This window comes from Alligator mississippiensis, chromosome 4 (genome assembly GCF_030867095.1).
Source record: "Alligator mississippiensis isolate rAllMis1 chromosome 4, rAllMis1, whole genome shotgun sequence".
Taxonomy (NCBI): Eukaryota; Metazoa; Chordata; order Crocodylia; family Alligatoridae; genus Alligator; species Alligator mississippiensis.
Genome location: NC_081827.1, coordinates 243,335,718 through 243,361,521, shown reverse-complemented (window position 1 = coordinate 243,361,521; position 25,804 = coordinate 243,335,718). Strand labels below are relative to the sequence as shown.

The window sequence follows — 25,804 nt, the reverse complement described above, 5'->3', positions numbered from 1 at the left end:
ATAACTTAAATATAAAGGGGAAGCAGCTCTCTGCCCCTGTAAGAGGGAAAACCTTCCCTCACCCCTTAGCTAGGCATCCTCTCCAGCCCTGGGCTCCTTGTGAACACCCTGAGCCACACTGTTCCCACAGGCAGCATGGCACTCAGCCTGGCGTCCCCGGGTAGCTCTCCTAGACAGGAGCTCCTTCCTCTACAGCTACCAGGGAGAGACTACTTGACCAACTCAGGTCCTGGGCTTATATAGCTCCAGCCTGACCCACTTGCTGTCATGTGAGCCTCTCATTAGCTCTCCTGCCTCACCTGCTAGCAGGCTCACAGGTTGCTAGCTCCTTCAAAGGAGCAGGTACACCCCAGTGCCTTGCTACAGCATGTAAAAGAGTTCTTTGGCTTTGGAGTGTCTTCTGGCATAGAGTCATTCATCTTGTAGCATTCAAGCAATATACCTAGCACAGCCATTGGCAGTGCATGCATTCATCACTGTTGAAGAATAATTTTAAATGATTATTTATGCTTGTCCATGAATAGCATTAATTCTGCCCAACCTGTGCCTAGAAAAGCATCTTATGGAACACACTGGGTGCAGGAACTATATTTGTGTGTGTACAGCCACATAAATTAAGGCAGGGTCTCTGCTACTCATAATGCTTCATGGACTGAAGTATTCTTGGATAGTTGCCTAAAGAGAGATGTCCTTTGAGGTAGGATACCCCTTGCCCATTTGAAATCCAGTGTGTTGCACTTAGAAACCGAATTTTTAACCTAGGGCTTTATGAATTGACACAACACTGGGTTGATGAATAGCAGAAAGGCTTGCTTTAATAACTACCAACAAATTACAAAGCTAGATGACAGAAAAAGACTCTTTCTCAATATAAAATGAGCTATTAGTCCTTGTGCAAAGAAAACTTTCTCCAATGCAGGGAAGACGCAGTTCTTGCACAGCCTCATTGTGTGGATCCTTCACTTGCGGCTGGGTGGCAGGATGGCTTCTTGATCTTTCCTGGACTGTACAGACACCTTGCTGGCAGTTCTGCCTTGCTTTTTTATGCTGTTTTAATTGCATAGCTTCAAAGCATTCCTTCTTGATAGTTGGTTAATCAAAGTCTGAACAAAACAGACAAGGACAGAATTAACGTATTACAATTGTACCCTGTTTGTGTGTTTGCGAAGTGTGCAAGCTGATGTAGGAATCAAATGGGATGGGTATTGATCACAGAATATTATTTTTCAGTAGTTACTTTAACAATGGAGCCTAATAAATGCTATAGCAAATGGCTCAGGGAGATAGTGAAGATCAGAGACCAGTGGATACAATAGGTATGAGTTTTAGGAGAATACACACTGGTTTAGCATAATAAACATTTAGAGATTGACTGCCTATTTTGAGAAATATGCCTTAATAAATGCAAATGTGAGGCCGTGAGGATCAGACAATAGGTGTGAGCTAGGTTAAATGCAGTCATTTAGACTGATTTAGCATAAAACTTTAGACAGGTATTGGATGTGTGCTTTGGGAAATAGGTCGTAATCAAAGGGGGAATGTAGTTAACCAGGATATATTTCCAGTCATGTTTTCAATGCACCTTGGCTTTTCTTTTCTCTTATTTTGCATTGAAGTGGATATTTTAGTTCTTTTGTTTTCTCTAGTGCCATTTAGCTCAGTTGAGACGTAGGTTGAGTTTGCAGGTTTCTCCCCAGGCCACTTGGCTTTCTGGCTTGCTCTGAGTCTTGTTACATCTATGCAACGAGTGTGTTAGGTCTCTGTCAATACTTTTAACCATCACTTCTCTGGTGTGGTAGAAGGTTGAGGACTGTTATTGCGACTGTTATTACCTTACGGCATGGGTCTGGTATTGGGAGCCGCAAGGCTCCACTCTCTCTTATGCCTAATGGGTTGCAAGCCATTAGCGGAGTTTGATTTTCTTGTGGCAGTCTTGTTACCACAACCTAGTCTTGCCCCAGCCCTGGTCTTACATTTTTGTGCAAGACACACTGTCCAAGCTTTCACAGTTTTCATATGCAGCACAGGGAAGTTTAAATATAGATGTTCAGAAGCACGATCAGCTGTAGAAAGCCTGCAGTTTTGGGTGCCTCCACGTGCGGGGTGCAAAGGTCTGATTTGCAGCATTAAGCAGGTGTGATGAGCCGGTCCCATGATGAGACTCCTGCCATTTGGGGTCTAATCTTACCACGATGCTTTGTAAGAACTGGGTGCCAACATATTCACACCCTAAATCTGATATAGCCTCATGCTTGAGCACAAAGATCTTGTTTGTTGTTTGGTTGGTTTCTTATGTGAATAATGCAGTTGCCTTTCATTTCAGTGAATTTAACCTAAATGTAGAATCATCGCATCATAGAAAAGTAGGGTTAGGAGGTCAGAGCCCAGATAGGAGGCCATCTAGTCTAACCCCCTACTCGAGGCAGGACCATCCAGACCCACGTCATTCTGGACAAGCGGTTCTGTAACCTGACCTTAAAAATTCCCCTACAAAGGAGGTTGCAAAGCCTCTCCAGGTGAACTTGGATCCAACTTGGAAAGCTGCCTTCTTGACCAATTTCTGGTCATCACTGGAAATTTCCACGTGGGGCTTGCTCTAAGTAAAGCACCTGGGAAGAAACCAGTTAAAATGAGAGTCACTTTCAAACCTTGCCATTACGTTTTGCAGTAAAAATCAGAATAAGTCTGTTCCCCTAACCCAATATTCCTGTGATAGGAATTCACAGTTGCTCTTCTGGGAATGGCAATGGAAACCAGACAAATGAGGAGGGAGGGAAGGTGGGGGAGGATGGCTGAATTCATGGTTGAACAAAGAGCAGTATTTTCTGCCTCCTGGTCTTGATTTAATGATGGTTCGTTGTTAGGTTGGTTTCTTATGTAAATAAAGTGGTGGCCTTTCCCTCCAGGAAAGTTAATTTAAATGATGTCAGCAAAGAGTGAAGTTGTAGGAACCTGCTGGTATTAATAGCTCCAGGCTTTTGTTCTCTGCATCTTTTATGCTTGATATCTGTGTGTGGGGAGAAATGCTCTTGGTGACCTCTGTCGTCTGGGGAAAAGCGGAACAAAGCTCTGGACATCCTGGCCGCATCCCCGTGTGGTTTGCAGCATCTCAAAGCCTTTTGAGGCACTGCAAAATGCACGCAGCACTTGTGATTCTGCTCACCACATGCATATTTGCAGCTCAGCGCAAAATTAGATACTGGGAAATCCCAGTATCTAAAAAACCCACACCAAAAAAAAAGCGTGGCTGCAGCATGTGCTGCCCAAAATTGGAGCCTGGCTGGCCAGAGCCACGCTCCGGCTGCCAGCCAGGCTCTGTGTGCCTGGATTGCTGTTGCTGCAGCCCCAGGAGGCCCCCAGGAGCCCAGGTAAGGCTGCTGGGGCCAGCCTGGGTACTGGCCCCAGCCTTCCTTACCCCACCCGGGGCAATTTGCTACGCACCAGAGTGCACATGCAGACTGCACATGCCCAGGGAAAACTAGCAGTGGCTCAAATATGTATTGCTGTTAATTGTCCCTGGGGAAATGCATGTTCCCACTCGTGGGGACATGTCCCCTGTGGGTGTGTTACTAGTAAATGTGCTTGGAAGAGGAAGGCACTTATGGAGTGGGGGACAGGGGGCTTCCCAGCAGCACCCCATCCCCCCTGCCAAAGCTCGCTCCAGTGGTAGGAGGGGAGCAGTTCTGTATGCGGCAGGTTCCCCTTCTTGTGCTGACCAAAGTCTACACTCAGAAAGCCCCCAAAACAGGATTAGTTAGTGGTGAATCAGGCACAAAATATCAAAGCAGAAGGGTATCTGAACTAATTTATGCTATAAATAAAAGGAGCCTTTTGTATTTTTCCACTGCCTTGAAAATACCAATTGTTTCCAAGAGATGGGAAGTTATACTCAAATAACCTTTGATCCAGCAGTGCTCTTTTATTTTTGGCAGGCCAGTTTACTTGGGGGACATGTCTCTTGCTTGAAATGTGCTCAGCGGAAGAGAATAGCTGGAGGTTGCCAGCAAACTGGGATCTCTATTCCTTCTGACATAATGGAGAGCAGCCTAGGGACTGCTCTAATTTATGCCAGCTGCCTCCCGTCCCCAAGAAACATTGAAAGAATCGGCAGAGCGCAGCTGGGCTCTGGCCCCATCCTGACATGCTGCCTAGAAAGGGCTGATAGTTGGCATAGGAGCCGGCTATGCCAGCTCTCCTGCAGCTGAGAAATCCCTCCTCAAGGAGAAATATCTCAGCTGGCCAGTGACATCTTGCTTCTGATGCCTTTTTGCCGGTGGAGAGTCTTGCCTTCTCGGTCCAAAAGCCAAAGTAGCAAACTTATTTATGCTATTCCCTGGAGGAAGCCTTCTCCCAGTACAACAAGCTCACCTCTGCTGCGCTGTATATTGTTCTCCGGGAAACAAAGGAGTTGACACAACAGTTTGCTGTTCAGGTTTTGTACCGCGCTGTCAGCACGGAGGGCTGCGCTCCAGACAACAGGGCAGAGCTAAACATAGACCTCACCCATGCTAACATTCGGCTTTGACTGATCCCCGCCTGTTAAATGATACTGCTGAGCCATAAACACTTGCCGGGGTGGGTAAATGCCGAAGTGAGACACTCCAGGCTGAAAACCATTGGCTGTGACCAAGCTCCTTGTTTCTATTCTTTTTATTGCACAGGAAGAGATCATTGGGAAAACAGGAGGAGGCAGATCTGGAGTGTGAGACAGTCTGTGTTAGCCTGATGAAGCCTAAGCTGCAGAGGCCTTGAAGGAAATGCTGAGCACTTTCCAGGGAGGGAAAAGCATTCAGGGTATGCAAGGGGTGCCCAGCACCCAGCAGGACGGGCTCCCTGGCTTGCAAATGAAGCAGTGCCGCAGCTGCCGTTCAGGAAACAGCAGATATTAATCACAGGCAGCAAAGGGGATTGTTCCCTCAGTCCAGTCGAGGGGAGCAAACAGCTCGCTTGCATCAGTCTGATCCCTGCGTAATAGAGGAGAACAGCACAAGAAAAAGCCAAAATGCTAGAGTCCCCACAAAAGAGGGGGAAAGTAGAGGGAGAGCTTCTTCTCAGCCTCCCACCCTGCACTCAACATGCAACGGGTGTCTTTACCCCTGCTCCAGGGTGCGGGAGGGGGCTCTCGGGAGCCACCCTAATTAAAGCGCCTGCAGTGTCTCGTGTGTTCAGCATCCCACACATCAAAATGGCAGCAGAGGCGCTTTAACTAAAACTCGTTCAACAAGCTTTAGTTAAAACACTCCTGCCAACTGCTGTGAAGCACAGGGACACTAAATACACATGACACCGAGGCTGCTGGAGCATGCTAATTAGCACGCTTCTGCAGACTCAATTAATCGAGTCTGCTGCGATGCATTCTAATTAGAAGTCATCAGAACAGGTGTTGAGCACATGTATAAGATGGTGTGCTAGCCATGGCAGACAGTAGAGTCCTTGGTGATTTAAAGGTGCAATACAGAGAAGAGAGTCACAAGAGTTGCATCCCTAAATACATAGAAATATAGGACCGTACAGTGCAGTGGGATTTCTGGTTCAATGATGGCTCAAGGGTGGAGTCTCCAACTGAAATAACTCATAGGCAATGGGATTCAAACCATAAATTGTTCAAGACCTGGCTTGTGCCAGAGAGAATATTACCATTAATTGCCTCATTCATATCTCCCCAGTCTCTGGAAGGGAATGCATGATCCCTTTCCCTGACCTGTAACTGGCAGGTGCAATTCTTTTCCTTTCTAATCACAGTAATTGCTTTTCTGGACTTGCTAAATTAAGTTATGAGCTCTTACAGCAGGTAAAGTAATTGAGAGCCACAGCTGAGCCCAGAAACTTGTTCATTAGCATTATTCACTCTAACCGCCTCTCAGCACTAGTGAAAGAGGTGCCTAAAAGGTCAAAAGATTTTGTGCTTGCAAAAGCCTGGCATCCAGTGAACATCTTTCCCCTTTTGCCATGGTATAATGTCATAGCTGTTTAACATACTGGTCAAGTTGTACATTTTTGTATTTATACAAGTAAGTAAAACATTAGACTCTGTCCAAGCAGCAGTTTTTGCTGAGGTAACTAAAAATATTCAGATCTGGTTTCTTTCCTCTTCCCAAGCTACTTAGGCAGTGACAGGACCAAGGGCCAACGGCCTGCTCTAGAGCCCCTGGAGTTGATGAAAAGACTCCCCCTGATTTTGGCATACTTGGAATCAGACCTGGCACCTGGGATCCCTCTTTCGTCTCCGTATTGCCTGGAAATGGATGATCCTTCATATAGAGAGTGGACAGAATACGGTTCTCCATGCTGCTGCCATTGGTTTCAACAGTAGAAGGACCAGTCCTCAGGAAAGCAGTTTCAGAGCTTACTTCTCATGGTCTTGAATGCGTGGTCTACTCTAGCATAGTCTACTCTTCTCATGGTCTTTATAGCTTGGTCTACTCTAGCGATCGAGTAAGTGGCCTGATGTCTTGTTATTCCATCGTAGGGAGATGTGCTGGAATGTGGGACAACATGAGCTGCTGGCCTTCTTCCCCACTTGGACAGACGGTCAATGCGCACTGCCCCAAATTCTTCCAAATGCTCACTGGAAAAAAAGGTAACATTAAACATCACTTTTTCAAATTAAATGTCAGATTTTGGGGGACACTTTCAGGTCAGGCTTTTCATAAACCCTACAACTGACACCCCCCCTCCAACAGCCCATTTTCCCTGTTTCTTTTTCAAAGGCCAATGACCATAACTAGGCAGTGTTTGCAGCCTGAATATTGTTCAGCATGGTACTAAGGCAGACCTGGAAAATGGAACGGGCTTAAAACAAAAATAGAAGTAACTAGGCTCTTTTTCATTGGCCGGGCTGAGAGAAATGCAGAAATTAAATGCAGTAATAAAAAGCAGGTGGCTGGATCAAAGGGGATTCTCAAGGATGGAGAACACCATCCTTTTCCCAAGCAGTAGAAGTGGGAAAGTCAAGGAATGCTTTGTTCTATCATTTACCTTTTTGGGATATCGAAGGTAGACAAGAGGGTAGAATTTGCTGGCAATAAGCTCTAGGAATCATCAGGTTTTAGCAGGAAGTTTGGCTGATTTTTTTATTAGCCTTTCCCCGCCTTTTGCTTGGATCAACACTAACAAAATAATAGACATTGAAAACGCAGTCATTTCTGCTTAATCTGACAGTGCCCCCAAATGATAAAAGGCTGGTTTGTCTCTCTGGTTATGAAACATCAAAATACCGTAACTCAATGTGATCCCTTATTTACATAAAAACACCCAGCCACTCTTTTAACAATTATTTTATGGAAGAAGGCATTCAACTATGAGGCAGATAGGAGCCAAAGTAAGATAGATTCAGCATAAGAAGAGGAATATTTGATGATATTTAAAATTTGTGCATCCTATTTCAGCTATTTTGAAGAAAACACTATTCTTGCCTATGGCAGGGGGTCGGACTTGATGATCTGCTCAGGTCCCTTTTGACCCTACCTACTATGAAACTATGAATCTATGAACTATTCAAATTATTACATTAATATAGCGAACATAGGAGCATAAGAACATTAAGAAACTGCCTGCTAACCCCCTCCAGCTCTATGTTAGCATAAAGGGTAACATTTAGGAAGGTCTGAATATCTGAGGAAATCTCTTCCTGACATAACCGCAGTCAGGTCTCATGTAATCTTTGGCCATAAAAGTACAAGTCTCTCTTAGGTCTGATTGGAAACCTTCTGTTTCAGCCACTGGAGGGAGCGGCTCACGTGTGTGTACAGAAGTGCTCCTTTGCAGCGCTGTAATTTAAAGCAGAGATTCCCCAAATTTTGCTTATTGTGTACCCCCTTCCAGATTTGCCAGCTGCTCAAGTACCCCTACCAGTATACCTTTTATATTTAACTCCTTAAATGCCAATTATTATTAGAATGAAAATTAAATTTGCCATTATATCATTTCTCCCACGTACCCTGCCAGAGATGTCTTGCATACCCCAGGGGTATGTGTACCACAATTTGGAAACCCCTGATTTAGAGCATTCTTTATAGCACTATAAAGTTACAGCACTCTTAAATATGATAGAAGTGCAGTGTTGGGGGGGCGGGGAGGCTGCAGGGGCAGGGAAGCGGGGGTGGTTTTGAACCTCTCTGCACTTTCCAGGCTTGGAGGCAGGAAACGCCCTGCAGCCAGCTGGGGCTTCTCCAGTGGTCAGAAATTTGACCAGCGTTATTTAAAGTGCTGTAGGTTGCTAAAGTGGTGTAAAATACAGGGCTTCAAATTTAATACCTCATTTAGCAAGGGTTAATTTAAAGTGCTGTACCCATTTTTAAAGTGCTATAAAGCCGTGTGCTTCTGTGAAGTTGCAGCAATAAAGCACTTTAAATGGCAACCCCCCCACACTTCTGCACACACGTCAAGTTGGCTCAGTCAAAAACAGAGGTGTCCTTATCAAAACCGAGGAGTCCTCACAACCAAGCAAAGGTCTGCATATCCAAAGGTTGCCTGATCTGAAATCTAGGGTGTGTCCCATTATTCTGGAGATAGTCTAACAACCTTAACTTAATTTGCCTTGATTATGCAGAGGCTGAGAGTTGCTGTGAGTCACTCCTAATAAGCAATGATCAAAGATACAGGCTTCAAGACAGAGTCCACAGGCAGAGATCCTGTTTTTGACTTGTTTCATTCATTGTTTTGAATCCAAATTAGCACCGTGCTTTCTGCTGGCTTGTAACTCCTGCATCTCGCAAGGTTGCTGCCACGTCTTGGACAAATTTTTGTTTTTCCCCTTAAAATTGCCTATCTCACAGGAAAACACAGCAGCCAAAACTTTGCTCTGTTGGTCACTTAGCTACAAAGGAAACTGATGTCTGCAAATGCAAAAGAACCACGTGGCAGTGATGCAAACGGGTCTGAACTAAATCTGTCAGCAGTGACAGACATGGAAACCCCCCCTCTCCCCTGCGCTTTACAGGAAGAAACCGTGTGTTAGTTCAACACAGCTCTGCAGTGTCTGTATAGACTGGGCACTTCAGTGGCGCTTTTTGGTGCTTTTAGCTAAAGGAGATTCAATCAGCTATTACTTAAAAGTGCAAAAAAAGCCCTGCAGAAATGCCCAAACCATACAGACATTGGGCAAGCCAGGACCAACACCATGCTACTTCTGCGCATATGCTGGGCTCGGTGTCAGGGTGCGCGGAGTTTAAAGTAGAGTGCAGTTTCTGGAGGGGTTTTTATGTCTGTAAGCAGTCATAAATACTGGTGAGTGCTAGAAGAGGAAATCTGCAGCTGCTCTCAGCCTTCTTGGCTGGCCCAACATCGTGTTGAATTGAAAAGAAAATCTGGACCCAAATACAGCATAGCACCTGTGAAGTTTGGATGGAGATCCGAATGCTCAACTTTCTGCCTGTTCAAATGGACACAGACTCAACAGAGGGAATAAAGGAAAGCATATCACAATTTCCTGAGTAGAAATCTTTCATAAGAAATCTATGCCCATAGATGCCAATGTTATACCTTCTTCTTGACGCCTCACCTAAAGCCCTGTACTTATGCAGACAGACAATAGATGCCAACACATCTGCACATGCCCCTTTTTATCGTGCCTTGTCCTCTGACACACTTAAAGCCCTTCTTTGCAATCAGTATTGTAGGTTATAAGCACACTTCTAAGCAGTGCATTTTGAGCCTACTTATCTTGCTTATCACCATCTGCTAGAAACACACATTCTGCACCTCCCAGTCAAGGATGCATGCAGTCAAGTTTCAAGGCAGGCTGGTAGGGTGTGGGGACAGGAAGGGAAAAGTGGGAGTTTTTCCTAAGATGCTTCACTTTTTTCACTTTGCTGTTGTATTACAACAGAACATGGAAAACATGAACTCAAAAATCCACAAGCCTGATCCTTCCAGAGAAATTAGCTGGAGCAAGACTTTCATAAATAGACGTAGAACACATTTGCAATTCCAGCCAAGCAAGGATCAAAGCCTTTGTTATACATCTTCTTTTCCTATGGGACCTTTAACTCAGACCCGTAGTTAGAGCAGATGTCATCTCACTATAGGATCATCCACAATGGTGCAACAGTCCAGACTTTATGTTCGCTCCTACCCTGTAAATTCCCATATACTCCACTGATAGTCTCATGCATGTGCATCTCATGCTTCTCTCTCTGACCCTTCAGTTTTGGACACGTCTTGCAAGACTACAGAAAAATAAAGCAGCTAGGTTAGATCCCGGAGTCTGCGGCAAAACAAGTGCCCAAATATAGTTTCCCTCCCTGTAATATTTCCAAGGAAAACAATAATCTGCCAGGCAATGACTAGAGTCATTACAGAGCTGCACGGGACCTTACTAAGTCATGTTTCTCTGTAGGAAGAGCATAGTAAAAGACGGAGAAGAGCAAAGCGGCTCTACCCTGCAGTACGCTTGTTCTGACAGCAGTTTACCTTTCCCTGGGTAAAATCCTGTCCTGATTAGAGGCAAGGGGAGTTTTCCTCGGGTCAGAATTTCACCTTTAGAGCGGAGGAGACGGGTAGTAGCTTGTCTGACTGTTGCACATAGCTATTGCTTTTACCAAGGCTCTGTTTCTTTGGCCGAAGTACCTCTCCGTGTGGGTACAGATGGCCATTCTAGCAACCTGTTAAGGTCACACATTCCTTCGGTGATCTGGTATTAGCTTATAGGGTCTCCATTTCATTTGCCCTGCTAATGCCTAACACAAGGTCGAGCACTTAGTCCTGGGGGTTGTTCCCGTTCTTGCTTCATGAAATGCATCGGATCGGAAACTGAGGTCTTGCGGGAAGCCTCTCTGAAACCTGCAGGTGATACTGTCAGCTAGATGCTGTGCTCCTGCTACATAGTAGAAAAACACACAGGTGTGGTTTATTCCTCCAAGAAAGGCTGGACCTAGGTTAGAAGTTCACAGAGCTAAGCTCTCCCCTGGCTGCTGGGGGACAAGTACACAAATCAGGTGATTTTTTTTCCCTTGAAAATCCTGCAAACGCACATGTGCTTATAGTTATGTTAAAGATCAGAAATCACCTTAGAATGGGGTGGGCAAAATGTGGCCTGCGGGCTGGATGCGGCCCAACAGGCCATTCTATCTGGCCCGTGGCGCCCCTACAAAATTTAGAAAATTAATATATATCTGCCCCTGGCTGCCTGTTATGCGGCCCTCAATGGCTTGCCAAAACTCAGTAAGTGGCCCTCTGCCCAAAATAATTGCCCGCCCCTGCCTTAGAATGGGATAACAGAGATTGTCTATGGAATGAGCAGAGCCATTGGCACTCCATCTATCACCATTTTCTCTCATCATCAGGTTATGACAAATCCTCATAAAGACATCTAACTTAGGGACCTTCACGAGAATGACAGATTTGACCATGGGATGAATTGGATCTGTGACTCCGTGAGTCACAGCTTTGTTGCTCCCAGATCGTCAGCCAACAAATACCAGCTGTGTAGAATACGGTTATTTATATTTCAGTTAATAAACCATATGCATCACAACCATCCCTGGGTGTGTGAACAGCCAGAACCACACAAATACACTGGGCAAATATGGTATCAACATAGTTCACTCACTGCCCTATCTATTCAACTGTATCTTCTGTGTGCAGACAAGGTTCTTGGGGTAAACCTGATATCTTTTATTAGACCAGCTCAATTTCCTCCTCCCACAAAAGCCTGAAGAATGGATGGGCCTTGAATTCTGGTATTCAGGGACTGAGCCTCTTAACCTATAGGATACCATGGTCCAGAGTAGATGGACCATGTCTGAGCATCACCCTTCTCTCAGGTGTTTGAGTTTAGGGCTTTATTAGTAAGAACATCTGCCAACACATAAAGAGAGAGGTGGACTTTTTTAGGGCCCAAGTATATATGGCCCAGGTCCTATTGAAACCAGTAACATAAACTTCCACCATGCAGGATTATAGACCTGACCCAGATCTTTTAGTAGAGAACAGAAGTCTTTCCATTGACTTCAATAGGTTTTGGGTCACGCTCTAAGCACTCCTAGGTCAGGGTCAGTGTTTTGTTGGTTCATTTTGCCTCTGTTCAAGAACTACCTGCTTCAAGAAGGTGCTCATGCTCCTCGCTGCATCTCACCTCCAGCTGTGCTCTCTGCATGCTGTGGAGAAAGCTATTCAGCGCTGCTGTTGGCATACTGGTATTTACTTGTTACTGATCATTAAGCAGAATAATCACCCTCGCATAATAGTGAGCGATTATATCTCGCTTTGTTACTGCTGCCACAATACAGGCTTCGTGTATAGGAACTGCACCAGTGAAGGTTGGTCCGAGACATTTCCAAGACCTGATGTTGCCTGTGGCTATGATGTGAATGACACTACTAATGAGGAGAGAGTGAGTCTGATTTATTATTTGTGACTTAACATGTGTTGCTTAATGATCTGGGGCAGGGGAGGGAGGGGAACTGTAAACCAGCAACAGAGAGAAAGCGTGGTTTAATGGCTGTGGCATGAGATGGAGCCTGGGGTGGGTGGATGTGCCCCCTTGCTCCTCAAAAGACTGAATACCAGACTCCTGTCTGAAGCTCTCCCTTGGCTTTGGCTCCCAGCATGATGGTCGTAGGTCAGCTAAAGGACCTAAGTATGAGACATTAGAGCAGGGGTGGGCAAAATGTGGCCTGCGGGCCAGATGCAGCCTGTCAAGCCATTCTATCCAGCCCGCAGGGGCCCCTAAAAAATGTAGAAAATTAATATTTAACTGCCCTTGACTGCCTGTCATGCGGCCCTCAATGGCTTGCCAAAACTCAGTAAGTGGCCCTCCACTCAAAATAATTGCCCGCCCCTGCATTAGAGAGAGAGAGCCCTGATTGCTGTTGGTCCTGTAAGACTTCAGAGTGAAGATGCCCATTGGTATCTCTTTTGCAGCGCACCTATTTCATGAAGCTGAAGACCATGTACACGGTTGGATACAGCACTTCCCTCCTGACGCTGATGATAGCCTTGGGGATCCTGGCAGCCTTTAGGTGAGGAGAAGTGGACCTTCTTTGTTTGCAAAACCTCTGATTAACCCTCCCAGACCCAAATTAATGTGCTTGCTTTCACAGGAACATAGATGGTTAAACAGTCTCACAACCGTTCTAGAAACTAGAGGCAGAAGTAGTCTGAGTTCACTGCTCCGGCCCTGTAGTGTGTTTTTCTCTTTTAAATGCTCCAAGTGGTAGAGCTGCCATCATTTCTGTCCTATGGTAACTGATCTCAGCAGTAGACAGCTTTTTTTCTCTTCTAGTTACACTCAGTTTTCCTTTCTTATTTACAGCCTGGGTGAAATTCTCTTCTGTGTCACAATGCATTGGCTTCAGAGAAGGTGTTTCAGATTTACACGGGCCAAATCTGCTCTCAGTTTTGCCATCAGCACTTGTAACGTGTGTGTTCTGGAGGTCTGCGTTGGCTGGTTACTCAACCAACTATGTTTAGCTGACAATGGATGTCAGTAAAGCGCACTCTTTGCAGAAGGAACTGCAAATGTTTTGCAAACCATTGTCCTGAGTCTGTAAAGGCTCACCGACTTCACATAGGATTCAACACGTTGAAGGCAAATGCAAAGAATAGACAACATCAGCAAAATGTGACCCACGCTGCGTATAAGACAGCTGGTTGGCACACACCATAATTCAGAAAGGGGGTGGGAAGGGAAAGCAGACCAAAGATAATAGAGCAAATGCTCACTTGTACAGCCGTGCTCAGATTAGTGTCTGTGCAGAGCAAATGTGGCTTGAAAGTTTCCTTCTGAAAGAACCCTGTAGGGCAGACAAATGAATGGGATTAAATCAGACTCCCTTTGAAAGATAAAGGGCTGAGTAGGTCCTGCCAGTTCTCGAAGTCGAGAGCCCAGGCAGAGTCCTGATGCTGAGATCAGCCAGCCCTCCCTTGTCTGGGGAGCATTAACTATATAGGATTTCTCTCTTTTGGGCACAGAAGACTCCACTGCACAAGGAACTACATCCACATGCACCTGTTCACATCCTTTATTTTACGCGCCCTGTCAAACTTCATCAAAGACGCCATGCTGTTTTCCTCTGAGGATGTCAACTACTGCGGCGCTCACATGGTAAAACCCCGGACTCCCCTGGGATTTTAGCAAGAGAAATGGCAATACAGGAAAGGGGCTGACAGCCCTGACGTGCAGAGCTACAGGGGGAAGAAAGCTTTTAACAAATGCCGCTCTCCTCTGTTTTCCCCTGTCCCTGTATTCTGTATGCTGGTTGTGTCGAGCTGAAAGTCTCACCACCGTTGTGTAAGTTTGGGTTAGACGTTGGGGTTCATCCTCCTCTCCCTGGGGCATCAGGGTGAAATGCTTGAAGAAATCAGGCTACATCCTGGCTCCGTTGCAGTCAACTGGAGTTTTGCAGTTGACTTCAATGAAGCCAGATGTTCACATGAGACCTTCAGAAAGTGTTTGCGGCTCTCTGCTGTGGGGGGTTTGGTAAGACGTGCGAGGAAAAAGTGCTGTCTTTGCTCACCTGCAAAGGCAGGGTGCTCCCTGCCAGGGGCCATACAGCCTAAGGCTTCCTCTGCAGCTTTGCATCACTGTCTCTCTCTCCCAGGAGGGATGGAGGCTATGAAAGCAGTGGCAGTTTCTAGGTGATGGTTATAGCCGCATTGGTCTAAAGACATAGGCCGACAAGGACTTTTTGGGTCAATGTGATATCTTTTCTTAGACCATCTAAATTTTCCAACTATTTAGTTGGTCTAATAAAGGTATCACATTGACCCAAAGAACCTTGTCTGCCTATGGCAGTTTCTACACATTTCCATTGAGAAATCAACCTCGTGCAGAGGAAACCGTGCTGCATTTGCTCCCCAACTCAGCTTCCCCACCCCAGCCCCAAGGGGCTTCAAGCTTCTTAGCAGTCTGCAGCACAAGAGGCAGAGGGTCTGCGGGTTTTAGAGAACTGACACTATTTCCGTGTCTCCCGCAACCTCCTTCAGTGCTCCTCTCTTCTTTACAGAAGTGCTAGGGGTTCTCCACACCAGGCAGGGCATGCACAACAGCAACACACCTTCCTTCTACCAACGGGCTGCACTTGTGTTGTTGAGCGTAGGGGGTCATACTCCTTACTCACATCATTAGTGCACTAGTAGCAAGGGCCTAGATATCACAGCAGTTGAAGACAGCATCATACAATGCAATGTGGCAGAACACGTTGATTCTGCACTGGCCCTAGCAGTGTTGCCAGCTCCCAGCCCTCAAAAATTCCCAGCCAGGCTTGACAGTCATGAGATTTACTTAAAAATCACAACTATTTTTTTTAAAAGAAAATAATTCTGTGCTCTTTTTACTTGGCATATAGTTTCTGAGCTTCTGAAATGCATTGATTTCAACTTTTTAAGCTTTTCTCCACAACCAAAAGAGCTATAAGTTTAGGCTCGCGAGCTAAGATTCTCATGCAGTCTCTATATTCTGGCGGTTCAGGCTGGAGGAAACCACGCCAAATATTGTAAGAATCAAAACTAAATTGAATGTTGCCAGCAACACAGCGTGAATCAAGAGCTGGTCAAAAAGTGACCCCTGCTTTACCTGGAATGCGTTGAATTTTACATTTTGTATTGAAATATGCTACAAACTAAAACTTTTGGGGGGAGCAATGTTCAGTTTTCTAAACCAAAAAAACAAAGAAGTGTTAACTGAAAAATAAAAATATTGCAAAGTCTTAGCCTGAACTTGTGTGGGCAGCTGAACAATGAGAACATTTCAACCAAAGTTAATTTTCCCTTTAAAAGTTGGTGTCTATTTTTCACTGAAAAAGAGATAAAAAGAAGAAAAAAAGCCAAATAACTTTGTGAATCAGTGGTAGCACTACTGATTGTAATGGGCAATGACATCAAACCCACGAGCTAGACGAAATCAGGCCTTCACATCCATATCCCATTCAGTTGTGGCCTCTCAGAGACTGTCAAATTAAGATACCCTTTACTGCCTCCATTACTATTGTATCTGGCCATATCCCAGTTTTTAGATTTATTCTCACAACCCCCTTGGGAGGTAGAGGTGAGCTATTATCTCCATTTTATAGATTGGGAACTGAGGCAGAGAGACGAAGAAATCAGTGGGAACTAGATGCATCTCGGATGTTTTGGGCTCATAGCTTGCCCAATATGACTGATGTCTAGGGTGTAGCAGGGAATGACACCTAAGTCTTTGAGTACCAGGCCAGCACCTGCCCACTGTTCCTCCTCTTCCTCATCATGCAGACACGCAGACTAAGACCATCACTTGCCACCACAATGAGCATGCATCCTCATTTATCTGTTGAGATGTCTCTCTGCAGGAAGGCAGATGAACATGCAGCAGAAGCTAATTCTACTCTATTTCTTTAGGCTGGATGTAAAATCATCATGATCTTCTTTCAGTATTGCATTATGGCTAATTACAGCTGGCTTCTGGTGGAGGGCCTGTATCTCCATGCCCTCCTGGTTATTTCCTTCTTCTCCGAAAGGAAGTTCTTCTGGTGGTTCATCGCCCTGGGATGGGGTACTGTGTCTCTTTTCAATAAAAATAATTGTTTGATTATTACTGATTTATTTGAGGCCACTTTATCTGGTACAATAATTGGCTCTTGCAATTGCAGGAGCCCCGATGGTATTTGTTATCACATGGGCCATTACCAGGCAGCTACATGAAAATATAGGGTAAGGCATTTAAATTCCATACATGTTGTACTCGTAGAGGGAAGCTGCATAGGCGCGTGCACACTGCTGCCAGGGTTGCCCTTCTCAGGAAAAGCATCTTTAGTTGTGACTGCTCTGCAGGTCCTGTGAATGATACTTCACTTCACTGGGACTCAGCAATGGGCCAGAGGCTGCAGGGATCCTGAAACCCTCACTGAGAATAGGTCAGGTTTAAAGGATGCTCAGGCCCTTGCAAAGAGGGTTGGTCTACAGCTAGGCAGCATTTTCAAGCCTAGTGGAAGGGCTCTTAGTATCATAGGCCAGAAGGGACCCCAAAGGATCCTTGGGTCCAGCCCCTTGCATGAGCAGAAAAGCCATCTGGGGTCAGACGAGCCCAGCCAGGTGACCGTCCAGTCTTCTCTTGAAGACCTCTAAGGTAGATGATTGCACCACCTCTGGGGGGAGCTTGTCCATAGTCCGGACACCCTAGTTGTAAAGAAGTTTTTCCTAATGTTCAGCCTGAAACTATCTTCCAGGAGTTTGTGGCCGTTGTTCCTAGTTTTCCCCCAGGGTGCCTTGGTGAACAGTTGTTCACTGAGCCCCTGATGTACACCTCTGATATAGCAGTAAGCTGCAATCAGGTCCCCTCTCAGCCTTCTCTTCTTTAGGCTGAAGAGTCCGAGATGCCTCAGCCCCTCCTCGTATGGCTTGCCACGCAAGTCCCTGATCATGTGGGTGGTCCTTCCCTGGACCCTCTCAAGCTTTAGCATGTCCTTGTTGAAGTGCGGCACCCAGAACTGGACGCAATACTCCAGCTGTGGCTGCACCAATGTTGAGGAAAGCGGGAGAATCACTTCTTTGCATTTACTGGAGATGCATTAATTGATGCACGGCAGAGTTTTATTGGCCCTAGCGGGTACTGCGTTGCATTGACAGCTCATGTTCATGTTCATGTTCATGTTCATGCTGGGGTCTATTGTTACCCCCAGATCCCTTTCATTTGTAGTGCTGGTCAGGTTAGCGATGCCCTGCAGGTGTGCTGGGGGGGGGGGGGGGGGGGGGGGGGGGGGGCCTTCCTTCCCAGATGCAGCACTTTGCATTTCTCTACGTTGAACCTCATCCAGTTCTGTTCTGCACAACATGCCAGCCTGTCTAGGTCTGCTTGTATCTGCAGCCGATCTGCAGGTGTATCCGCACAGCTCCATATCTTGGTGTCGTCCGTGAACTTGGCCATTGGGCTTTTCACCCCCTCATCCGGATCATTGATGAAGATATTGAACAGCACTGAGCCAAGTACTGACCCCTGCGGTACACCGCTGCCCACATCTTGCCCGGACGACACCGATCCATTCATTTGGACAGTCTGTGTCCTGCCCTGCAACCATTTTTGCACCTGCTTGACAGTCCCGCAGTTGAGCCTGATAGCTTGAAAGCCACCTGGCATCTTTTTTTGTGCTCCACTGATGGAGTCATTATATAACTCTTTCAAAGGCTGCATTTGACTCCTATAATCAGAGAAACCTTTTTTCTATGAAGGTTTCAGGTGTTTCCTCCCAGACTTCTGGATAAATAGAGTTGGGCTTTATTTTGAAGGGCAATCTGCCATTTTGTCAGGAACAGGTGTGAACCTGGTCTCCTAGAAGTTTTGGCTCCGATACCTGTGGGAAATTATTCTGTGAAAAAAAAAAAAATGGCACGGAAACCTATTTGAAGTGCTATGAAATTAAGTCCTAGGGTGAGCTTTGTTAGCAGTGGGTGATTTAACAAGGACCTCTTTTTCTTCTATTATTGCAGGTGCTGGGACATTAATACCAAAGCTGCTATCTGGTGGATTGTCAGAGGCCCTGTAGTTTTGTCTATTTTTGTAAGTCTGTCCTGGGACAAGTGCATTGAAAAGTCTACTTCCAGATACCGGGACATCAGAGAGTATCAGCACAACGGGTTTTAGAGCCACATCAACAACAGGATGCTCCGCACACCCCTTCGCTGGTGCAGTACGGGAATAACTCCCCGGGAGCGTTTTGCTCAGCGGGATCCGGGTCTGTAAGGATTGCCTCTAGGGTTAAATTCACGAGGATTCCTCTGAGTTTCCTCCCCGGCAGCAACGGCCAAGCGGGGATCAGGTTTCCACATCCTGTTGATTTCGCAGGCACTTCAGCTGGCTTGTGGAAGCTTGTTTTGGACTGTTCCCGGGAAGGCAATGAAGGGGGTGCAGAGGAGCTGAAGATCTCAGCACAATAACCTTTGTGCCTCCGCCTCGGCACTGCTTCTCCCAGCTAAGCCAAAAACAACTTGTCTTACATAAGCAGGGGTTTTTGCTTTTAAAACACAGGCCCAGCTCCCTGCTGGATTCCACGTGATAAGGTGCTGGTGCACCGCTGGGATAAGTACGCTCTCCCTAAGGCTAGAGGCATTGCCCTAAGACCCCTCCACCCACAAGTATTCAGTGCACGCAGGACTGCTGGGCTGCGTGGCTCGGGGAGCCTGGAATGGGTGACCTGCAGGTGGACACGTGGCCCTCGATGTCCTGACTTTGATCACAGGACTCCCGTATCTTTGGTGGTGCACGTTCAACCCAGTTGCATGGGGGGTTCTTAACGACTAATCAAGTTGGTGGGCCGTTGGCTCAGTAGGACGGAGATGGGCCACGTGCAGTCCATCCGAACACCAGTGACATCTCTACAATTATAGTTTCATAGTTGGTAGGGTCGGAAGGGACCTGAGCAGATCATCAAGTCTGACCCCCTGCCATGGCAGGAAAGAGTACTGGGGTCAAACAACCCCGGCAAGGTGTTCATCCAGCCTCCTCTTAAAGACCCCCAGGGTAGGAGCCAGCATCACTTCTCTTGGAAGTTGGTTCCAGATCCTAGCCGCCCTGACAGTGAATTAGCGCCTCCTGATATTCTGGTGCAGATTCATTATAATTAAGTCCATCTGCTGGTGCTTATCAATGCAAAACACCTGGGGAGTGGAACGGGGAAGCTGGACTTCACTAGGGGCTTCTGCATTTCACATTTCGGAAACCATGACCCTAGGTATCACTTGGGTGAGCACGAGGGAGTGCTAGACAGCTCTGCTGGGCCAAATCCTGGGTTCATTAACAACCATTCAACTCCCCCGACGTCACAGCTGGAGGACTGCACAACTGGACAGGCAGGTCTTCGCCAGACCAGTATTTAAATACCAACCCCTGTCCATGTTTAAACAAGGTTGGGGGTGATTCCAGTGCCAACCACATGACAAACATATTTGCAGAGCTCAAGGGGTTGAATGAAAATTGTCAATTTGAGCCTGGGGAGGAGTAACACACCAGGCTTCCTGAGCTGCTCCTGCCTCAGTTTCCCCCTCCAAGGCTCCTCAAAACCCTACACCATGTATCAAATCCACTTTACTGCCTGAGTTCCTCTTTGTAGCAGGTGCCAGAGCTGTAGGGTGCTTATCTCTCAAGGCTTTCTCAGGGCTTGGATCATACCAGTATAGGGCAGAGTATTAGTAACACAGTGCAAGTAATCCTTGAAATCCCAATGCAGATAATTTCTCTTGAACAGAGTCCCCAGAACAGCGCAGCACTACAGATACCCTTGTTTCAGTGCCTGCTGTCGCTCTTCATCCACCCTCTCTTTCAAGCAGCCACTCTGAGCCCTCCCCACACTTTTATCTCTTCCCAGGAAAGACTCCCAGTCTCTCTATCCAGTTGTTCTTTCTTCACCAGGGCTGAGCCTACCACTTCCCTGGCACTGCACCTTCTCCCACCCTGAGAAAATCAACACGTACAGCTTCTCTGCTACTCCCCAGGCCTCTCTACCCTGGGAAAAGTCAGCTGGCAACTCCCTCTGCTTGTGTCCTGCCTTTAGATTTCTCTAATTCTGCCATTCCCCCACTTAACAGCTCTCTTACCTCACCCACCAGATCTCTTATTAATCCCAGCCCATCCTCCTAGTTAGGGCCAGCTGAGGTCTGTCCAAGAGAAGTAGGAGCCAGTGTAAAGGGCAGCACTAGATTCAGCTCTGAGGAAGGTTGGATGTAGCCGTGTTGGTCTAAGGGCATGGGCAGACAAGGTTTTTTGGGTAGATATGATGCCTTTTATTAGACCAACTAAACACTTAGTTGGTTGGTCTACCCAAAGACCCTTATCTGCTCCGAGGAAGCCGCAGTGACATAATGCTCTCAGGCATAACTCGAAGGAACCTTGCATTGGATGCAAGTGTGTCCCACAATCCTCCCATTTGCAAGGGATGCATGTGGAGGAAGTATGAAGAGGTTCCCCTTTCATGTTTACCTCCATTAGACTGAGACTTCCCCCCAGTACAGGGCGTCGGATTTACTTGCATATGCGGAGGAAAAGGTTAAAAGCAGCAGTGCAGCGGTTTGTTTTGCAGCTTCATGGGGCACAAGCCGGGCTGTTGGTGGAGCACAGGGCATGCATGCGAGGAGCTGTGATATGGAACACAGATAAGCCCAAGATTATTTCCCCATGCTGCCATCTGGTTTATATTACTTCTTATCAAGAGAGGAGAATTGAATTTGGGTCCGACTATATCTTGTTATTTCTGCTCTTTGACTGCCAGGTCAAATGAGCAGGGACTGGTTTTGCTTCACTGTTCCAAGAAGCACATCAGCACTTTTAGCCGGCTTTCCTGGACGGAAACAAGCAGTGCTCCAGCAGTTACTACCCTCATGAAGCCAGGGTTGCCTGCAGTTTCTTTGCTTCCACTATCTGGGAGCCCACAGCTTCCCAGTAGACAGAGCAAACTGTGGTTGTGACAATGGTTGGCAAATGGTCTTTTTAATACCCTCCTCTGAACATCTTCATTTGCACCTGGGCAAGCTGGGCCGTTCAGCAGTTCTTGTTCGCAACCGCGGTTTGCATAGGCGGCAGTCAAAAAATGCAAGCCACTTATTGTACAGGCATGCACGGTCCCCCTTTCCTTAGCCATTTATGTTTTAATAATAAATCCTGACAACTATTTAGCTGTGCCTTGGGAGGGGGGTGGGAATAAACCCCTGGACAAAGGGGCAGAACAGAGCATATATAACGCCCGAGTCTTCAAAAGAGAGTTGAAGTGAGCAGAGGCTCCACAGAGATCATTGCACCCTCTGGGAGCAACTAGAGATGAACATGGTTAGATCTGAACGGTAACGCCAGGCTGTAGGTGCTGCGTAGGGTGTACCCGGGGGCTGCTAATGCAAGGGGGTCTCTGCAGCTTGACGCCTGTCCTCTGTGCGTGTTGTTTTTACAGATTAACTTCATCCTTTTTGTGAATATTTTAAGAATCTTAATGAGCAAGCTCAGGTCGCCAGAAGGAAGGACCAATGATTTCGACCAGTACAAGTAGGTTATGTCCTTCTCCCTCCCTTCCCCCCTTTTCATTAAAATGATACTTTCTCCCATTTTATGGTGCCTTCCCATTTATTTCTGCTATTAGGAGACTTGCAAAATCAACACTCCTTCTCATTCCCCTCTTTGGAGTTCACTACATCATTTTTGCTTTTTTCCCTGAAGATGCAAAGAGCGGCACAATGGAAATCCAGCTCTTCTTTGAACTGGCAGTTGGATCATTCCAGGTACGGTTTGACTTCACACTTTCAAGGCCAAAAAAGGCATTTTCCTTTTGTTCGTGAATGCCATGTACAAAGGAGAGGGAGACCAGTAGGAGCAAGCAACTTTTGGAGGGGATATATTTCTTTAAATTAAATCCAATCTAGATGTAAAAAAAAAAAACACACCTGAGGTTGCAACGTAAATCTAGGAATTAATCAATTAATCTGGTTTTGTTATTTTACAGGGATTTGTTGTGGCTGTGCTTTACTGTTTCCTTAATAGTGAGGTGAGTTTTCTGCCTACCCAGCTCCTATAGAGGTCTTCTGTTGCTTAAGCATCCCACAGCGATATGTCTGATTAGTTCAAATTATTCATTCCCATGCGAGCTGCCTCCTATTTCACCTGCCAGCTTGCTGCCAATTTGCCTGCTGTCACCTGTGAAATGCCTCGCCATCTCCTCGACTTGACTAACCCAAATAATTATGTATTATCTTGCAAACTTCTCCACCTTTCTGCTGCCTCCTCTCCAGATCATTTATTAAACAGCAGGCCTGGTATGAAACACTGGAGCACACTGCTGTTAATGCTGAAAATTAACCATGTATCCTTCCTCTTGGGGTCTGTCTTTAGTTCCTAATCCATGGCAATCATTTATTTGTCATCCCATGGCTATATAGTTACTTTAATTGATCGGTGGGGAGGAGTGTATCAAAACTCTGATTAGACTGCCAATAAGATCAACCTAGATTTTACAGTCTTGGGGACCGGGGCTGTTTTGTATAGACCTTACTGCTATGAGGCCTGGTTCTGTGGTTCCCAAAGTGTTACCTCCATCAGAGCTGGGCAGGAAACTCTTCCCATTTTTGGGAGAATTTGATATTTTGGAAGATTTTCCTGGTCCTTCTGGAATCAAGCCACAAAGTCCATTTTGAAATGTTCACGGTCTGAACATGAACAGATCAAAGTGTGCAAATGATTTGGAAATGTTTGGTTTAGACTGACCTTTTAAGCTTTTACCTTTCCCTCCCTGTAAATCAATGTGTCAGAGCTGTGAATACAAGGAAGCATTGCAACAGAAAGTTGTTGCAAATGGAAAAACTCTGCATTTTATTTAGAAAAAAAGCAAAATGCCTTTTTTTTTTTTTTTAAACATGGTTTCATGCCCCCCCCATGGGATGCTAACTGAAGCTGATAATGTCCTGGGAAGAGTTTGAATCTCAACTCATTTACTTTCTGATGGAAAAAAATGTTCCATCGAAAAATTCCTGACCGACTCTAACCACAGCTGCTCCTAATAACAAGCACTTACCTCTAAGGCTATGCTGTATTGTATGGGTTCTTTGCAATGTGAGATCCCACACAAACTCACTGACCAGAGTTGTGTATCCTCACTGCTTAGGTTCAGCTGGAAGTCCAGAGGAAATGGAGGCAGTGGCATTTAAGCAAACACTTGCGTCAGCATCTCAGCTCCTCAGCTAGTAATGGGGGAAGCAGTTTCACTCAGGTGATGCACACGATAAAGCCCAGCCCTCCTGAGCAAAAGAGGCAGTGCACTCAGAAATCAAGTATCATTTAACGGAGCCCATTTGGACTAACTCGGGCGCACACGCTCAACTTCCCATGGACTGCACCAGGAACCCGTTTGTGCATCCTGAAAGCAGAACTTGGCCCCGGGTCAACTCGTCTTGCAGCACATCTATGTGCTGGTATCCTGCATAAGTATTATTGTGGTCCTTTTGCAAAGGAGGCGGCCAAACATCCTGCTCTTTCTCCATTTTTCTGCAAATCAGTCATGTTTGCCTTCCTCCTCCTGTATTTTGGGGCTGTCATGCTGACCTGAAGCACTTGCTCTTTGTGGCTTTTTCTTGGGTTGTCCTGGCTGGGTTGTTCTCATGGTTTTCAAATGTATCTTATTTCTCTTTTTTTTTTTTAAATTGAAGTTTGCACTATATATTCTGCTTTGCAGAATGAGTGTTGCAGTGTATTCTTGAGCACCATATTGGTTGAAAATGCAGAATTAGTTATTCCTTTGTTTCAAGCATAGTATTTGTTATCCCTTTGTTTCAACCCATCTTCAGAACCTAATTTTAGAAGAAATGGCTGGGAAGGTCAGGGCTTGGTCCAGTTATTTCTCTCCTGTTATGTAGCTGTTACCTAGATAAGTTTCAATGGCATTGGAAATAGATTTCTTCCCTTCCACTCTTCTACTAAAGAAGATCTCAGAAAGCAACACACTTGTATAATTTAGATTAATGCCAGTGCTTGAGCTGGCAGCAGCAGAGCTACTTTGGAAAATTCCCATGTTAGCCAACCTTAATAAAATAGCCTTTGACACAAATTGTCATCTCCGTATTTATGAATCCATCCAGTCCATCTTCAAAGGGAACCGGTGGAAATGCAGATGCTCGGGGCACTTAAAACTCAATTAAACTAGACAATAACGTGGGAAGCAAACCAAGACCGGCAGGGGAAAATTCTTTCAAGGTCTGTCCTCACACAAATCTAATGAAGTCAGTGAGATTATACAATGTATGACCTTTCTGGAGCTACACTTATATATGCCAGCTGGAGTTCTGGTCCAAAATAACAATTTCAAGAATGATATCTTGCTATACGAGTTTCCCTGGCCCTAGGAAGGGATCAAACAGTTCAGCTAAAAATAAGTCAAACCAAGTAGCTAAATTTAAGAAATCCATTTAAAATAAATTCCCCTAATGACTTCATCCTCTCCTGGCTTTGCCTGTTTTATTTTTCCCTTTAAAAAATGAAATTCTGATAAAAATCAGCCATCAGTTTAAGTGTTTCAGTTCTGCTGGAACTATGTTCTCTGGTGGGAAACTCTTTCGTCTGAGATTTTTCCGGTCCGATTTGTTTGCAAATATTAATCCTCACAACAGACCCGGCGACACGTAGTTTCATGATTTGGCAGGATGCTAAGGCACACCTTCAAAGTTCGGAAAGAATCATACCCTCACGAGATGGGCTTTGCTGACTGTTATAAATGGTGCTTAAACAGCTCCAGGTAGATGAGAAAACGTCCTCCTGTATTTTTTCCAGTCAGTAGCAAGCCGAGTTGGGCAATCCTTCGTCACCTGGGCGGAGCATCTACTTGTAGTCTTCACATCGTTGACTTCAGACTTCTTGGGCAAGAAGGGACTCATCCTCAGGAGGGGGGTTGCATAATCTGGCCTTTTGTGCCTGCTCTGGTTTTCCCCTGTTGCTGGTGTAGGTCTCTTCACAACAGGAAAGTGCAATTATTTAAAAAATAGAAAAATGCCAGTGAAGCCATGAATTATCCAGGCTTTCCAGGAGCCTGCCTGCAACCTTTTCACTTCTGCTTTTGGCAGCAGCTGGATTTCAGGTTGACTTTGTCCTTTTCAGTTATTTGCCCAAGACAACAAATGGAAGGGGCACTGGAACCAGGGTCAGGAATGGACACGCAAGTTAGGAGTGGGTGGCAGCTTAACTGCAGAGCAAGTGAAGCGCTGTGACTACTTCCATGTCTGCTTTTACTCTGTGATCGCTGGTAAAAACCAAACTAGTGCAGCTTAGCCTCATTTCACTGATGGGTAAAATGCCCTGGTTCAGCTCTCCTATTATGGGGAAAGAGTAGGCCCGTGAGTAGTCCCCACTTGGCGTATTCTTAGTCCCTGG

The 25,804-nt window shown here is 45.9% G+C and overlaps 1 protein-coding gene and 1 long non-coding RNA gene across 4 annotated transcripts in view; one reads left to right on the top strand and one right to left on the bottom strand.

Annotated features, from left to right (window-relative positions):
- The window catches only part of SCTR (secretin receptor), a 31,528-nt gene extending 6,655 nt beyond the window's left edge, over nt 1-24,873 (top strand). For 2 of the 3 annotated variants that reach the window (XM_006258680.4, XM_019480656.2), the window contains 11 exons: nt 6,470-6,580; nt 12,231-12,334; nt 12,865-12,962; nt 13,915-14,047; nt 16,318-16,471; nt 16,569-16,629; nt 18,403-18,472; nt 21,849-21,940; nt 22,035-22,173; nt 22,395-22,436; nt 23,550-24,873. In XM_006258680.4, coding sequence (XP_006258742.1) covers nt 6,470-6,580; nt 12,231-12,334; nt 12,865-12,962; nt 13,915-14,047; nt 16,318-16,471; nt 16,569-16,629; nt 18,403-18,472; nt 21,849-21,940; nt 22,035-22,173; nt 22,395-22,436; nt 23,550-23,726 — 1,181 coding nt within the window. In that variant the 3' untranslated portion in view covers nt 23,727-24,873. The remainder of the gene's footprint in view (nt 1-6,469; nt 6,581-12,230; nt 12,335-12,864; nt 12,963-13,914; nt 14,048-16,317; nt 16,472-16,568; nt 16,630-18,402; nt 18,473-21,848; nt 21,941-22,034; nt 22,174-22,394; nt 22,437-23,549) is intronic. The other variant, XM_019480655.2, reaches the window with a different exon arrangement.
- Nucleotides 809-23,554, bottom strand: LOC109281443 (uncharacterized). Its single transcript, XR_009462137.1, has 3 exons — nt 23,460-23,554; nt 6,200-6,568; nt 809-2,609 (listed from the first exon to the last, which is right to left on the bottom strand). It is a non-coding gene; the product is annotated as an uncharacterized LOC109281443 (long non-coding RNA).
- Nucleotides 24,874-25,804: the final 931 nt, after the last annotated feature.